The sequence below is a fragment of the Erpetoichthys calabaricus genome, chromosome 7, assembly GCF_900747795.2.
Source record: "Erpetoichthys calabaricus chromosome 7, fErpCal1.3, whole genome shotgun sequence".
Lineage (NCBI taxonomy): Eukaryota > Metazoa > Chordata > Cladistia > Polypteriformes > Polypteridae > Erpetoichthys > Erpetoichthys calabaricus.
In genome coordinates this window covers 136,001,790-136,019,880 of record NC_041400.2, presented here as the reverse complement: position 1 = coordinate 136,019,880, position 18,091 = coordinate 136,001,790, and the positions used below count along the sequence as shown (strand labels likewise).

Sequence of the window (18,091 nt, the reverse complement as noted above, 5' to 3'; positions counted from 1 at the left end):
CTTTACTTCATGTAACACTCAGATATAAATTCATGAATCCATCTACTATATTTATATTAATAAGATAAGTAAGACAAGATACAATAAGTAAGACAGAAACTAAATCTGGTGAAATGGCAGAAATATAAATCTTGAATGTACAAATGTATGATTTCAACATAAGAAGGCGTTTTGTAAAAGTCTGACACAGAAGCAACAAAAACTATATTTGCTTTCATGGGGAAGTGCGTTCCATTTTATGTGATCATTTTTGATTTAAGTAAATCTTTGCTGCTTTGTTACGTTGCATTTTTGAGTTCATCTGAAGCATGAGGAATGCACATTTTGTTTGCTCACAAATGATGACTTATAACAAGAACAAGTTGTGCTGTTCATTACAAATTAATGGTTGTTTGTTTTCATTAGGAAATAGAAAATGACCTTTCTGTTGCATGGTGGCAGAACACGGGTTACTTGAGAAGAAACATTACGAGCTTCATTAAACAGAAGATATACAGTGGTGTGAAAAACTATTTGCCCCCTTCCTGATTTCTTATTCTTTTGCATGTTTGTCACACAAAATGTTTCTGATCATCAAACACATTTAACCATTAGTCAAATATAACACAAGTAAACACAAAATGCAGTTTTTAAATTATGGTTTTTATTATTTAGGGAGAAAAAAAATCCAAACCTACATGGCCCTGTGTGAAAAAGTAATTGCCCCCTTGTTAAAAAATAACCTAACTGTGGTGTATCACACCTGAGTTCAATTTCCATAGCCACCCCCAGGCCTGATTACTGCCACACCTGTTTCAATCAAGAAATCACTTAAATAGGAGCTGCCTGACACAGAGAAGTAGACCAAAAGCACCTCAAAAGATAGACATCATGCCAAGATCCAAAGAAATTCAGGAACAAATGAGAACAGAAGTAATTGAGATCTATCAGTCTGGTAAAGGTTATAAAGCCATTTCTAAAGCTTTGGGACTCCAGCAAACCACAGTGAGAGCCATTATCCACAAATGGCAAAAACATGGAACAGTGGTGAACCTTCCCAGGAGTGGCCGGCCGACCAAAATTACCCCAAGAGCGCAGAGACGACTCATCCGAGAGGTCACAAAAGACCCCAGCACAACGTCTAAAGAACTGCAGGCCTCACTTGCCTCAATTAAGGTCAGTGTTCACGACTCCACCATAAGAAAGAGACTGGGCAAAAACGACCTGCATGGCAGATTTCCAAGACGCAAACCACTGTTAAGCAAAAAGAACATTAGGGCTCGTCTCAATTTTGCTAAGAAACATCTCAATGATTGCCAAGACTTTTGGGAAAATACCTTGTGGACTGATGAGTCAAAAGTTGAACTTTTTGGAAGGCAAATGTCCCGTTACATCTGGCGTAAAAGGAACACAGCATTTCAGAAAAAGAACATCATACCAACAGTAAAATATGGTGGTGGTAGTGTGATGGTCTGGGGTTGTTTTGCTGCTTCAGGACCTGGAAGGCTTGCTGTGATAGATGGAACCATGAATTCTACTGTCTACCAAAAAATCCTGAAGGAGAATGTCCGGCCATCTGTTCGTCAACTCAAGCTGAAGCGATCTTGGGTGCTGCAACAGGACAATGACCCAAAACACACCAGCAAATCCACCTCTGAATGGCTGAAGAAAAACAAAATGAAGACTTTGGAGTGGCCTAGTCAAAGTCCTGACCTGAATCCAATTGAGATGCTATGGCATGACCTTAAAAAGGCGGTTCATGCTAGAAAACCCTCAAATAAAGCTGAATTACAACAATTTTGCAAAGATGAGTGGGCCAAAATTCCTCCAGAGCGCTGTAAAAGACTCATTGCAAGTTATCGCAAACGCTTGATTGCAGTTATTGCTGCTAAGGGTGGCCCAACCAGTTATTAGGTTCAGGGGGCAATTACTTTTTCACACAGGGCCATGTAGGTTTGGATTTTTTTTTCTCCCTAAATAATAAAAACCACCATTTACAAACTGCATTTTGTGTTTACTTGTGTTATATTTGACTAATGGTTAAATGTGTTTGATGATCAGAAACATTTTGTGTGACAAACATGCAAAAGAATAAGAAATCAGGAAGGGGGCAAATAGTTTTTCTTCTCGAAGCCTTTTTACTTAATTCATATGTAGTATAAGGTTTACAATATAGGATCTAACTCATGTTTTTGCAGAGATAAAAATTGGGACCATATCTCAGAATTTTTTTGACTTGGTGACTTTGTATGTAATGTAATGACCTATATTATGGAAATTATTTGTGGTTTAAAAAAATGTGAAGAATATGAATATGAATATGATGGTGTGAGATTTACCTCACGGTTTTGTTTATCTAAAATATCATTACAGAAATGGTGTTAAAAAGGAGGCTGTGTGTTCTCATCATTTATGTCATTGACTGAAAAAGTTCTGTAGATTATAATATTAGGATAAGAAAAAAATGTTAATGGAAATGGCATAGCCAGAGCAACAATAATTGCACAATGTAAATGAAAAGAACATGTTTTTATTTTTTCTCATTTCTATTCTTAAAGTTAACCTTGACTTAAGTGTCACAGAGTTGACAATTTAATTGGCATTTGCCATGTTCTATGCTGATGCCATTTTGCCTGATTTAAACCCTGAAATTTCCCTTTAATATTTCCAGTTTTCAATATTCCATGATACAATATTAATCAAGATACATCTGTTTCATAATTCAAATTCCATTAATTAAGATTTATTCCAACATTAGTCCACACCTTCAATATAGATGATCCTGATGGAGAACTGAATTTCATGAGTGGTACCTGGCAAAATGTGCAGAGTTCACACAGTTTTTAAACAAAATTATTTGGAGCACCAAGACCACAGCTTTATTAATCCCTACAACTGCAGCAGCTTGGCAACTGATAATGTGCATGTTACGGAGGTACACCCTGTAAACTTGTGTTGTGGATTGTCATTGTTAGGCTTAATTCGGCCATTCTTTTTTGACAGCACTGTAACAAGTGTTGGTTATTTGAACTTGCTGCAGAACTCTTTCATGCCACCTATTTGAGAGGAGTTTAGAGATGAGGAGGAGTTTTATTTTCATCAAGATAGAGCACGTCCACACTATCATGTTGATGTGAAGGCCTGTCTTGATTAAAATCTGATGAACAGATGGATTGAGTGAAGAGGCAGCATTGAATACCCACCGCGTTCATCAGAACTCAAGCCAATGGACTCGTTTTTAAATACGAACAGATCAAATAAGGTTTATTGCACAGAACTAACAACAATTAATGAATTGAAAAGCAGCTATTGAAAGAATGCATCCAAATACCAAAATGAAATTATCTGTTATGTTTGTAAATCCATTGGTCTGCATTATCAGCAGTGCCTGGACCAAAATTTTTCTGATAACTTAAAGTGATTTTACATTTGTTAAATTTAATTTGAAATATAAAACTTATGTGTATCGTAATAAACATTGTATTTGTAATCATATAAATTATTTTGGGACACCCTGTATATTCATCACTAAGACTAGTTTTAATGGTTACGAGGAGGTTTTAATTTAGGGTCATTAATAGAGTTCTAATTGGATACAGCTCTCATTTAAACTGGGAAGGGAAGTGGAGTTGGTCAGCTCCAGTTGTGGATTTTGCCATGAGCTTTCTCCTTCACTATGCAGATCCATGTGGACTATCACATACCCCCTACTCTCAAACAAACAGATCTAGGACACTACAAGTGAGGAGCTCTTACTGTACCCTATGAATATATCACTTGTGTGAACCATTAGTGTATTTTCCTTAATGAAAAGGGTGTTTATGTGTATGTCATAGGGTGTTAAGTGAATATTTGACATTGACAGGTACAAGCTTTGTTTTCTACCATGGCCTGTGGAGAAAATGAGATATTTTCATTCATCACAATTACCTATGTAAGCTCTCAAGATAAGGAATCTATATTATTACAAATGAGTTGTATGCTTTCTTTCATTATGTTGATATTTGGTTTTGTGCAGGTAGTTAGATGCTTTCAGTTCATTGGTCAATAAGAATGCTGTACTGTTGATTTTTGATATTTTATTAGCCTGTAGTAGAATTCTGAGGTTCTTTGCTGCACTGGCAACATATTAACTCATTCATACATGCAGTATATTGCTCAAGGAACTCTATACAACATTAAAAATAACAGAAAAACATACATAACAGGTCTCATACAAATAAGCACCAAATGCTAAAGGTAAGACTGTAGGCTTTTATATATTTGATGATTAATCTGTTTTCTCCTTTCCTTACTCCTTCACTCTGCTTTTCATATTTTCTCTTCCTTTGCTGGTATTTATTGGTTTTCATTCATCTTGCCCTACATTTTATTACTGATTATTAATTATCCTAAGTACTTTCTTGCACTGTATGTCACCTAAACATTTTTTGTACAACTCTACTTGCCATTTTAAAAATCCAAAAAGACAATGAATATATGTATATATATTTAGAATTCTTGAGTCTCTCATTCACATATTTTACTACAGAGTCACAGAAAGCTGAAATTCATCTCACCAGCACTTGGCAGAAAGCTGGAACCAAATCAGAAAGGGGTGCCAATCCAAGACAGGGCATATTTATTCACATGCTTGCACTTTCACACATCCAGGACTAATTTATAGTCACCAATCAGCCTAAGCTGCAAGTCTTTAGTAGGGAATAGTGAGACATTTGGAGAATATGAAAACTGCACACAAATAGAAATGTTCTCCTTACAAATATTCTACTTGTAAACACACGAGACAAGTATTTCTGTAACTTTCCATAGCATCACATTATTGTAACCATTACAAAAGCTGCAGACACTCCCCAGACTACACTTGCAACATTTGTATTTTTACTTTTTAATTTGCAGAAATATAAAACAGAGAACAATAGCTGATTTTTGCATGTGTTGTGTTACATGCTTACTGTATATATTGATACCAAACTATACCTCATCATGGATTTTGTCATGATTTGTTTGTTGAAATAGTGTTTAAATAATGTAGAAATGTGTAAGAAACCTTTGAGGGTTAATGTCTAACTTTTTTGTCTGACATCAATTTAACCTGACATGACTGACCGTTCTTATTTCCTCATTTTCTGCCTCCAGAGGCCTTCTATCACAGTTTAGCCTCAACAAAAATATGGTTCCTTTGGGTTTTTTTAATAATATGTTGCCTTTGTGTAGTAAAATCTCAAGTCCAAAGTTGAATAGTTGGTTAAATAAGCAATTTTATTATAATGATCGATAGGCTTTAAACATACTTTCTCCAGCTTTATAAAAAATAAAAGATTAAATATGCATACTTTTTTTCATCTGGTCAGCTTTCCAAATGCTTTGTCCAGTTCAGTGCGATGAAGTACCTACATTTTAATTTGGTGTTTTGTTTCATGTTATTTATTCAGTTTTTTTTATGAAGGTAATGCTCATAATGTCTGAAGCTTACTGCTGAGTATCAAGTATGCATGTTGGCAGTAAAAGTAACCGTACTTGCTTAGATAATCGAAAATGCATATGGCCACTTATAGATCAATATGGATAACCATAACCATGCACAAGTGGGAACTCAAATATGTGTAGATAAAAAAGTGATAATTCCCATATTTTTATTTCTAAAATATTTTTCTTTTCTTCCATAGTACTGGTAATATTTAAAAGGATTCCAATAGAGTTAACACTTATTTCTTTTGAAAAGAGATAACATAGAAAATACTGTTATCTGTTTAAGGTTAGCAGTAATTTCATTGATAAATGTCTGGGTTTCAAGATTTTAGCAACAAGAAAGCATTTATCATTTTGCATCAGTAATACTGAATATCACTGCACAACAACGTTTTTGCTTCTTGAACACTATTGGATGTTTCTTATAGATTTTTGGGTGCTGATCATGAATATTACATCAAAATCTACCCATCACGTACTGTTTCAGAGAAATCTTCAGTTTTGCCATGATTTTTTCTTATACTGTATTTGTATCCAAACATTTTCGCTCCCGTAAGTGACTTATCAACAAAGGTTTGGAAACAGGCCAGGTTGGAAGCTGTTCTGTGGAAGTTGACATCCTGGGCAGGTCTGAACGAGCTTGACACTGTCTCAGCATGCTATAAAGGTGGCTTGCATACACCGATCCTGCTCATTTGGTTAATATAGATAGTCAGTGTGTATGTATGGTGTCAGTATAGTAAAGTATAGTATCTGTAGCAATATAACAGTAAGTAAGCTTGATGCTATAGACGTTTTGGTGTCAGGTGATATCTCGTCAATGTTGTAACATCCGTGATACATTCTGTTATATCTGTGGCGAATACACACATGCGCCTGAGAGACGTAGGATGATTGCTCTTGTGAAGAAAGCTTACCATCTGTATTTTGGTTGCAAAATTGGTGATCAAGACAAGGAATGGGTGGCTCACATTTGCTGTGTGACATGTGCTGTCAGTCTGAGAGCCTGGCTCAGGGGCACTCAAAAGATGATGTTGTTTGCTGTTCCGATGATATGGTGAGAACAGAAAGACCATGCGACGGACTGTTACTTCTGTTTGATTAATGTGTCTGGTTTCTCTGCCAAAAACAAGAAGTCAATTGAATATCCTAATCTGCCTTCAGCAATGAGACCCTGCCACATGTCGACAGTCTTCCAATTCCGAAACCACCAGAGGATTGGACTTTAGATGAACCAGATGAAGAAACTGCAATGCAGGGTACTGACAGTGACATTGATCCAGATTTTGAACTGTGCTCATCAGGCGATCCACATCTGATAACACAGTCTGAATTGAACGATTTGGTCAGAGATTTGGTTTCGAGACTGCAGGAATAGTGTTTGCTGTCACCAGGTACGAAAATGTCTGTGTTTCGAGGCCGACATCATGATATAACCAAATTTTTTGCACAAGTCAACAGTCTCTGTTTATGTTGTGACATTGAAGGAATGTTCTCGGCCTTGGGTTGTGATCACAACCCGGAAAAGTGGCGTCTCTTCATTGATTCATCAATGTTAAGCCTGAAAGCTGTTCTGCTACACAATGGCAACATCTATCCTTCAGTACCTGTTGGCTATGCAGCACACATGAAAAAAACGTATGCGAATATTGAACTGTTGCTGATGCACGTCCAGTATAGCAGGTACAACTGGAATATCTGTGGAGATCTTAAAGTCGTTGCTCTGTTACTAGGACTGCAGCTCGGCTATACAAAGTACTGTTGTTTCATCTGTGAATGAGACAGCCATGCCAAAGAGTCGCACTATTCTCGACAGAACTGGCCATTCCATAAAAAAGTTAGTTCCAGGACAGAAAAATGTGGCACATGAATTGCTTGTCGACCCAGTAAAGATATTTTTGCCTCCTCTTCACATAAAACTGGGACTCATGAAGAATTTTCAATCCTATTTTTTTTGTAAAAATTGATCTATTTGTATGGAATGATAAAATCAATAAAATTTAAAAAAAAAAGAACTTTGTGAAAGCACTGAACAAGGAAGGCAAAGGTTTTTGTTATTTAAGACAGATGTTCCCAAGAATAACTGACGCCAAGATCAAAGAGGGCATTTTTGTTGGCCCCCAGATCAGACATGTTATGAGTGACAAGCGGTTTGAAGATCTGTACAAGACAATGAAGTGCAACATGTCACTCAAGATTCATTTCCTCCACTCATACTTGGATTTCTTCCCCGCAAATCTCAGTGCTGTCAGTGACGAACACGGTGAAAGGTTTCACCAGGACATTGCTACAATGGAGAAACGATACCAGGGCAACTGGAATGCATCAATGCTTGCTGGCTACTGTTGGACACTGCAATGTGATGCACCAGACATTGAATGCAAAAGAAAACTAGGAACAAAACACTTTTAATTCTGTTGAATTTAATAGCTTATGCGAAACATAAACGTGACGAAATACGTTATTGTCAGTAAACATATAAATGTCTATTTCTCAGAGTTCCTACGTGTTGCAGTAAAACCAAAACTATATTTGTGCATACCCAGTAGGTACCTGTCACAATTAGCAAAATCTTTTCAGGAAACAAGACTTTTCAAAAAAACTGTCGTGCAGTGATATATCAAATAAAAGCTTTTGAGATCAACCATTGACTTGATTTAAACTACATTTTCTTCATATGCAATGTCAGTCAGTCAGTCAGTCAGTCAGTCAGTCAGTCAGTCAGTCAGTCAGCCAGCCAGTCATAAAAGCATAAATATAGTACTCTTAATAATAATAATAATAATAATAATAATAATAATAATAATAATAATAATATTAATAGACTGTAGAGGTAAGGGCAATTTGTGCCTGGGGTAGATGGGATTGCGGCAGTGTTTCATGTGGTCCTTAATGACTGATGCTTAGTTATACTCTGTGGGATTTGTGCAGATGTCACACACCTCTGTATGGCCGTTCTGTCTTGTGTGATTGCGTTACCAAACCACAAAATGATGACACCAGTCAGCATTAACACTTACATTTATCACAATGGCTGTTTCTGACTGTTAACTATTTAGCTGGATATATAAGTCAGCAAAGTGAAATTTGTAAATTGTCTTTTATACTCTCCCCCCCCCCCCCCCCCTTTAAATCAGCAATCATATTTTCTTATGGAAAGATTTTTTTATGTTCATTAATTGTAGTATGGTTTGAAATGGTATCATGATAAATATTTTTTCTTAAATGTTACATTTAGGTCCTAGAAAATCAGTTTTTCAGTAAAAAGAAAAGAAAAAAAAAAAACTTCAGCAATATTTGCATTTACATCAAAGCCTCACTGCTTACATTTGAGTGTTAATTTATTTTATTGGGTCAAGTTATGATTCTGCTTACTCTCAAGAGTTTACAAAAGCAAGATAAACACTTCTTTTTATAACTGTGTTAAGTAAAGTTGCAAACTGTAAGCAAACAGCAAGAAACAACTATTTTCCATTAATTCTAATGTTTTATTATGGCTGAAAATAACATTTTATTTTATAATCATTATTTTTTAATCCTGAGACTGTCAGAATGGTGATTGCAAGGATAGAAATCTCAAGGGATGGAAGGAAGCTGTGTAAAGAGATATTATCTTCTTCTACATCAGACAGAGTATATTTGGGCCATGTTTTGTCATACCCCCCCTCCTCCCCTGTCTCTCTCTCTCGCTCTCTCACACACTCACTGTCTTCTCTTTCTTTTCTCGTGATGACCTAGTCATGCTGAGAATGCAATCCACGCAGCAGCTCACCAACTCTTTCCTTGCATGTACCTCTGTCGCATTGAGAACAAGCCAGTCAGTGGCAGCAATCTGTAAACATTTGCATTTCGCTTGGGAAATAAAACTGCAGGAGTTCCTAAGGCTTTCTAATTTGTTCTACGCGTGTAACACTTAGATCTTAACGCAGTACCTCCTTAGAAAAGAAACTCACCAGTCAAGGGATACAGTGAAGTTCATTATCAGAGCAAAGTGCAGCAGTCTTTACAACTACGTGGTCATGAGTGTCACACGCATGCCTTCAAAGCTTCAGCCAAATTGGGCTTCTTGAGAGGAACAAAATGAAATAAGCCAAACTAAAATACAACTAATGCCTTGATTTACTATGTGGGTCAGTATTTAAAAGTTATAGAATTCTTGAATGGAATCTATCTGAAGTAAGGAGAAGTTTGGAATTACAAAATATTCTTCACAATGAGTATCGTTATGAAGCCACGATCCAGGTCCACCAGCTCTTTGAGGAATGCGGAATGGCTTTGGTAAAATGATTTTATTCTTTACTGCCGATCCTCCGTGATTTTAACAGTAATATTGTAGCATGTTTTGAATTTGCAGAATATCTTATGCATGTTATTTGACTACAATCATTGTTTAAGTATGTAAAGTAAAGCATGGTATTTAATAATACAGTACAGTGTACACAAAAGACACAAATAAAGCAACATTTGTTTTTATCACGTGTTCATCCTTGTAATATTGCAGTTTGTAGCTTGAAGGTGCTGTTTTGTTTCTGATTACACTAACTTCAATTGGCTTACTTCTCAGCTTACATTCTTGCCTACTTGACATCTGTTGAAAAAATCATTGATGTTATCAATTTTACACAAGTAACTGAAAATTGACCTTTGTTTATGAGTTTGTGGGAATTTATGTTGGGGATTGAAAACAAATCTGTTTTTGCAGCATCATAAAAGTTCTTATATTACAGTCATAAGCTATACTGTGTTTTATTAGTTACAAATTAAAATGTATTTATAGATTTAGCATTTATTTTAAGCAAGGACATGGCTGCAAACCTCATTTAATGAAAGCCATGCATAACTGTTAAGGGACATTAAAGTTCAAACATTTTGCATAAAATAATATGAACACTCTGTATAATATTGTCTAAACCTAAACACACATGCACCATTCCACCACCTGGGCAGCTTGATGTTGCAATAGTCCGCTTTTCTGCTTCATATCTTCTGAGTCCTGGGTTCAAATCCTGGTCTGGGAAGTGTCTACTTGATATTTTTTTCTCGACATCCTTTAGTTTTGGTCCTGAGCCTGAAAGGTATGTATGGTGACTCTAAAATGGGTTGGTATGAGTGAGTTTAAGCAAGTGTGCCCTGCAGTGGATTGTCAACTCATCCAGTAGCATGGGATAGTCTATGGCTACCCACTACTCTGAATTGGATAACTGGATTAGAACATGGATGGATGGATGGATGGATGATCATACACAAATTCACAGATGGATCCATAAAATGAAATAGACCCCTTAAATTGAGTGCGGTTCATAGGCATTCTGAGTTAATCTAAAAGAAATAGGGACTGAGTCAAAGTGTGGTTGACCCCAAGTTTGTCCTGATTTAAATATACATTTGTTTTGAATATGTTTGAAGAAGACATTATTAGTCCAGAGTATACGGAATTTGATGCATAGATTGAGGCTGACAGCCAGTACTGAAACAAGGTTTCGTTCCCTAAAATGTCAGGAGATATGGGTGCATTCTCTATCATGTCTTCCAGGAGAAAATCTGGTAGGATGAAATGTTTTGAATTGATTATTAACTCTAATTAAAAAATTTTCTGATATGTCAGGAACAGATTTGTCAGTAACATCATTACAGATGGTGACACAGTGCTGCAGTGGTTTGCACTGCCACATCAAAACCCAAACCCCGGTTTGGGAACTGCTTGTGTGGAGCTTAAATATTCTCCCCGTCTCTTCTTGAAATGTCTTCTGGGCACTTCAGCTTTCCATCTGCATTTCAAAGATGTCTGTGTCAACTCCAAACTAGCACTGTATTTGTGTGTGTATGTGTGCCCTGTGATGAAGTGGCACCCATCATTCTGAGATTCCTTCTGGGCACTTTAAAGTCCACCCTAACAGGAACTGCAATCTCTGGATGTGGAAAAATAGCTACTGAACCATCAGTCCACCATTCAAGTTAAGCTTGTTCATGTTCTTCCCGTGTTTTAGTATCTATATAAAAGTAAAAGAAAATGCTGTAGCGAGAAAAAGAAAGTGCAAAGACTTTAATGATTAACAGTGTTACTGAAAGATATAAAACTCTAGTGAAAGGCTAAGCAAGATAAAAATTCATGTAAAATACAAGCTACCAGAACAAATGTGGTCAGGCTGCAGATGGCTTTTAAATTCTTGTATTTACCATTCATTTCTATGACTGTCAGGTTCAACTGAAGTCATATTTTTAAGAGACATTTTAAAGCACTCTGCAGTACTCAGTTTAAGTCTATTTTTGAAGCCTGCTTCTTCTCATTTGGTTTATTTTGTGATGATCTACACATCTGATGGAGCTCCTATATGACAGTGTCTCAAAACTAAATAACTATTAAGTGGCCACTTATATATATAAGACTGACTGTATATTATGTCTATTTTGTGATTTAAACTCACTGGTATTGGGGCCTTACAGACTGTATTCCAACTGGTATTTTTTGATATAACAGCTTTTTTTATCTGTTCTTTTTAGGGTTTTTATTCATATTTTTTAAATGGACGGGTGGGGCAGTGGGTTTAATGATCTCAGTCTGACCATTGCCTGTGTGGAGTTTACACATTCTTCCCATGTCTGCATGACTTTTTTTCCAGTTTCCCCCAAAGACAAAGACATTTTAGATTAATTGGTGGCTTAAATTTAGTTCGTTATGAGTAAGATTGTGTGCACAATCTGAGTGGATGAATGAATAAAAAATCAGTTTAGCTGACAGCAGTAATATTAACTAGAAGTTTATCTTATGTTTTTCTAAAAATGTAAATTGTCCAATTAACGTTAATTATCTTCTAATCCATTTTAATGCTTCTTTAATTCCAATTTGGAGTCTGTGAACCCGGAGACATTCCAGTAGCAGCATTAGGCACGGGGAAGGAACTAACTCTGAATGAAGTGCCAATTCATTGTAAGACTAAAGATTGCATAAATAATTAAAGCTAACAAGACAGTGACGACTCAGAAGTGATTAACTAATCGAGATATTTGGAAGCACTATTTGGCAACAGCAAAGTCGATATATGATAAACATACAGTATTTGTAATTATTAAAAAGCCTGAATTAGCATGAGCTGTTGTAATGTGGGGTGTTCATATGACATTCAATGAATTACTTCATGAGGTAGAAGTACATAACAAAGGAGAATAGTTGCATCAAATATTTGAAATATAAAAATGTGTGCTTCAATTTATATGTTTAATATGTAAATATTCTTGATTATAATATAAATTTGTTATTTTTCATCCTTTGATAGAGGTTCATAGAGGGGTGGATACATAGTAAAAGATCAAATATCTAAAGTAACATCATATTTGTAATCACTGACCTTAAAATAGTCTAAAATGATAGCTTATGCTGATGTTTAAATTCTGTCATTTTTAAAATGATGGGTTTTTTTAGGTGTAGAGGGCCAAAAATAGGGAGGAACAATAGAAAGCTTAATGCCTTGTGTCAGTTTATATCGTATATCATATGTGTGGGTTTCTTTGTGCCATTGAGTCAGGAGGCACTGAACAATAAGAACTCTTAACTAATTTCAAAGCATTCATAAGTAATTGTCTAACTTTCACAAACATGATAAGAAAAATAAGACTGATATAACATTCTCAAACCTTGTTCCTCCAGTTCTGAGTTCACAAGAGCAGGAGCCTATCCCAGAAGCTTTGGGTGCTAGGTAGGCACTAGCCCTGTAAGAGGGGAACAGTCCATTACAGGGCCCACTCATACATATATCCACACTCACGCTGAACATCACTGGGGTGTAAAATAACAGTATCCAAAAAAACAAAATGTGATTAATATTTACAATACATGGAAGAATTTAAACATAATAGGTTTGTAGGTTTACAGCCATTATTGTCACATATGCAGAATACATGCATTCTTTCTTGCGTGTGCTAATCAACATTGCAGGAATAATATAAGCAACAATTAACAATATAAGTTAACAGTGAGCGTATTGGAGCTTCAGTAAAGCTGTTCATTAGCTAACAGTTTGTTTTTTTCACTGTGTCTTATGTTAAGAGAAAATTCATTTTTTACATTTTTATATGTGTTTGTATGGTCTGAGAAAGCACAGTGCAGCATATGAATTATGTACTCTGTGGCCCACACTTCACACCTTTTTTTCAGTTTGTTGTATCATATACATGTCCCAGATTCTCATAAGTACAATGTTACATTGCCAACATTCCTCACTTTATGCTTAGATGCATTTATGTGAACCAGGGTGCCAAGAGTCATTTTTAATTTACTGCTATAATAGGTTCAGTTTTTTGTTTTAAAATGACAGGACATAATCACTAATATCTACCAACCATTGAGATCAACATTGTTGTTTTTGGCATACAACAGATATTGCAGCCCAAGTGTCTCATGAGCCTCCTAAAGATCTGCAATCCTATATTCTATACACTGCGAAAGTTGGTCCATTTATGTTTCCATTTTCTGACCCGTTCAAGGGTCCCCTAGTCTTATCTTGCCATTGCAGGATACAAGACAGGAACCAACTACAAACAGGCTGCCAATCTGTCGCAGGGCCAATTTGGGACGTACATATTAAAAACCACAAATCAGGATTCAACCATTGTATCAACATGCTGCCTTGCCTGCATTTGCCAGAGTAGTAATGGTGTTGAATATAATCATAATCAGTAGACATGATACAGGTGATTTTACTAACTTTTTAAATTGACATTTAAGAACGAAAATCTAGGAAAGTTTGATATATGACACACCAGGCACAATGAGAATAACAATGACAAGTCAGAAAGTTTGAGTCACTTGATTAGAAATACATGACATATCATTCACAAACCCAATTCAGGCTCACTTGGTGATCAGAAACCTTGTGTGTATTTTGGCAAACATTTAAAACTTGTAAGTCTCCTGATGCTGAAAGAAAATAAATTCAAAAAACTAAACGTGTCTATACTTGCAAAATAACAGAACAGTTTGGCTGTTCTTGGGCCAGACTCTTAAATGAGGAGAAACATTGCAGCTGCTGGTTTGTCTCGGCGATGACGTTTATCTGAAACATTTTCATTTGTGCTCTATTCTGTTCAGAGTAAAGGAATGGCTATGAAATTAGGAGACATGCCTTTGTCTTTGCCAAAGCATTGTCTCTCTATTCTTTTCTGGATCATAAAACTGTTGAACTGAGATGCTGTTTTTATTATTTCATCTCATGAAGTTATATTTTGATACATAATCAATTATTTAATTAGTTTTCTATCTATTTTACAATCCTGTCTTTTTACTTTACAGTGAGGTTTGACCTCAATTTTAGTAAATCTCTTAATTCATGATTTGTTGTAACAGCTGTATTTGACTGAAAGTGCTAAAGAACTCAGTTCTTTAAGAACATTTTTTTCAATAACTACCACAAAGTTCATAACATTATCATATTACTGATATGCTTTCTTCAGGCTGAAAGATATTCATTATTTATGAGAATACTATCTGTTAAACATTTCTAGTGGTTATTTCCTTAACTCTTGTTCATTGTATTTGAAAAAAGAAATATGTTTGCTTTATAGTAATTCTTCTGTATGATAACCATGACATGCATATTTTATTTTATGGCATTGCAGCTACACAGTGGTTAATGGTGCTGCCTCAGAGTTCTGGGTCAGAATCCTGATCCATTATCTGTCTCTATTGTTATTCTCCTCTGACTTGGTTGTTAATTAGCTGCAGGAGTGAGCCAAGCAGTTGACTCATGTCCCATCCAGGACATGATGCAAAGGACTGGATGCAAATCTTTATTAGTAATTTCTTGTAATGAAACAATTCCACTTTTTCTCATGTTGGACAGGGTTGGAACTGAAGTACTATGGTAATCCTTGCCTTTTGCAGTTATTATTTTATTTTAAATAAAAGAGGTGGTGTTTATTGAATATTTCAGTATTTACTCTTCTAAATCACTTGTTTGGTTTCTGTTTGTGCAGTTTGCAAGTTTTTCTTGTTTCTGTATAGGTTTTTCTTGAACCTGTTTCTTCCACAATTTTAAGACTTCTGTATTTGGGTAATTGTGACTTTTTTTTTTTAAATGGACTTGTGTGAGTTTAGGTTCAAATACATATTTAAATGTATTGTTTCTATTTTTGCATGTTGCTATGGACTGGCGCCTTATCTATGTTTGGTTCCTGCCTTATGCCTGACACTGCCATGATATGCTCTGGCCCTTGCAACCATGACTTGAACAAAGTGGCACTGAGAATATTAGACTGTGAAAAGTGATCTAAATCAAAGAAACATGGAATGACAACCATATCCGTTACATTCTGTCATTTTTGACACCTTTAATAATAATAATTTTTTGCATTTATATAGCGCTTTTCTCACTACTCAAAGTGCTTAGCAATTGCAGGTTAAGGGCCTTACTCAAGGGCCCAACAGAACAGAGTCCCTTTTGGCATTTTCTGGATTCGAACCGGCAACCTTCCAATTGCCAGTGCAGACCCCTTGCCTCAGAGCCACCACTCCGCCTTTGACGTTTTACCACATACAGTTTTTAAACATTTGGTTTCACCAGTTAATATTTAATAATTAAGTAAAACATAAGATATTGAAAAGTAAAAATAACCTGTATACAACACTGTGAAGTGCCATTAACATAAGCGGAACAGATTCATACTGGGCATCAGGCTACACATTGAAGAAATCCAAGTTCACTTTTTAACATGATAGTGTCAAAGATCCAGCAGTCAAATTAGTAGTGCAATCAGTGTATTGTGAAAATCTGGTGGAAATCTGTCTTCTGGGGGTAGGATAGATGCAAGCTGAAATCAGTTATGTACAGGAGATCTTCAGTTTGGGAATCAGTACGCCAGACCTCTGCTTCTAAATTCTTCAAGTATTAGGCCACAATCCTTCAGCACATTTTAAATGTACACACAAAAGTCTTTCTTGTTATTAAGTATTAAATAATCATTTCAAAATTCACTTTTACTTATTCTCAAAATAACTTCAAAATGCTGCTCCCTTGTATTCATAATAAAGAAGATAATTGAAGAAACCGTTCCAAATGTTTAAAAGAGTGTAATATGCTTAATTTACATAAGAAGCTGTAAATTGTACAGTCTCCAAGTTCTGTCATTTCTTCCCACAACCCTAGTAATATGTAAGCTAGGCTAACTAGCATTCCTAAATTTCTCAGTATTAGCAGTTGTTGGTGTGTGTGAGTGTGAATTCAGTCCAGGGTAGTCTTGTACCTCATGCTGCGTGATAGACTCGTGTTCTAAATGGAACCCTGTATTGAACTGAATGAACTAAGAACATGGCTGGAAAGACTTTTATGTTCAAAAATCAGCATAGCTTTGCTACAATTACCTTTGAAATGCTCAGATCTTAATTCATATGTTGGCTAAGCATAATTTAGCGGCATTTAAATATTGGTCATGTGTTGTTTTGGGTTAGCCTTAGTCTTGGGAATCTGTTAATTGTGAATGAGTGAGTGTTGCCTGTAATGAACTTGCATGTCCAGCGTGGTTAATTCCTGTCTTAAAATATGATCCCGCTATGCACTTTTGATCCCCACAATTCTTCATCTAATTGTGCAGGAAAAGAAAACAGATGGAAGGATAAATTGCCTTTAGAAAATCTGCTCAGTTGGAGCAACATGAAAATTATTGTATTATTGTTTTTATTAGCAACATATTTTACTTGTAACTGCAAAAAGTAAAAACTTTAAAGTTTATAGTATTCCTTAACAAAGTAACTATATGCCTTAATTTAAGCATAAATCAAACATATGCTTATTTCAACAAATATTTCAACAAATATTTCAACAATTAAATGATAACTGTATTTTCCAGTTCCTGGATTTCGATGTTCACATTAAATTCACATTGTGAATTTCCCCTTGGGATTAATAAAGTATCTATCTATCTATCTATCTATCTATCTATCTATCTATCTATCTATCTATCTATCTATCTATCTATCTATCTATCTATCTATCTATCTATCTATCTATCTATCTATTATTGGAAAATAGCACTGTTCCTTGATTGTTGTTAGTTTTCACTAAACAGCCTAAAGCTGCATTAATATTCCGATCTGATTCGATTTTGATTCACAATATCCCGATTCAATCTGATATCAATTTTATCTTGATTGAATTAGCGTGGACTGATGTTTTTGAAGTGCTAGCTTCTTTATAGATCACTTGGCCATGCATAGAGAACACTTTATTTGAAGGGTGTCTACATAGTGACTTCATAACATATGAATAAGCATGGAATGACATTTAAGAAGCAATACTTAACTAGTAATGAACAGCTAACATAAGTATTTGCAAGATGCGCAACAAAATATTATTGATCAAAAAAAGTATCCGCACATCAGAGTCCACACATATTATGGAGGGGTCCTTGTTTTAATATAATGCACTGACATCTACTTTATAAAACATATCATCTTGTGAGTAATATTATTATAAAATAATCAAATATTGCTTCTTAAATAATAAATACATTATGTTATTCAGTAATCTATTCATGTGTTATGGATTCCCATGGAGACACCCTTCATCTAAACCGGATCAGATTTATTCTCCTAATGGACATTTAAAACACATATCTTCAGTTGCTCACATGTAGCAGTCACATTAATCAG

At 35.4% G+C, this 18,091-nt stretch overlaps 1 protein-coding gene across 7 annotated transcripts in view; it reads left to right on the top strand.

Annotated features, from left to right (window-relative positions):
- Positions 1 to 18,091, top strand: part of pde4d (phosphodiesterase 4D, cAMP-specific) — a 974,428-nt gene that overhangs the window by 726,093 nt on the left and 230,244 nt on the right. The window contains exon 1 of one of the 7 annotated variants that reach the window (XM_051930177.1): positions 9,217 to 9,729. The exons of the other annotated variants lie outside the window; for them this stretch is intronic. Coding sequence (XP_051786137.1) covers positions 9,665 to 9,729 — 65 coding nt within the window. The 5' untranslated portion in view covers positions 9,217 to 9,664. Of the gene's footprint in view, positions 1 to 9,216; positions 9,730 to 18,091 lie in introns of those variants that run through there. 7 annotated transcript variants of the gene reach the window in all.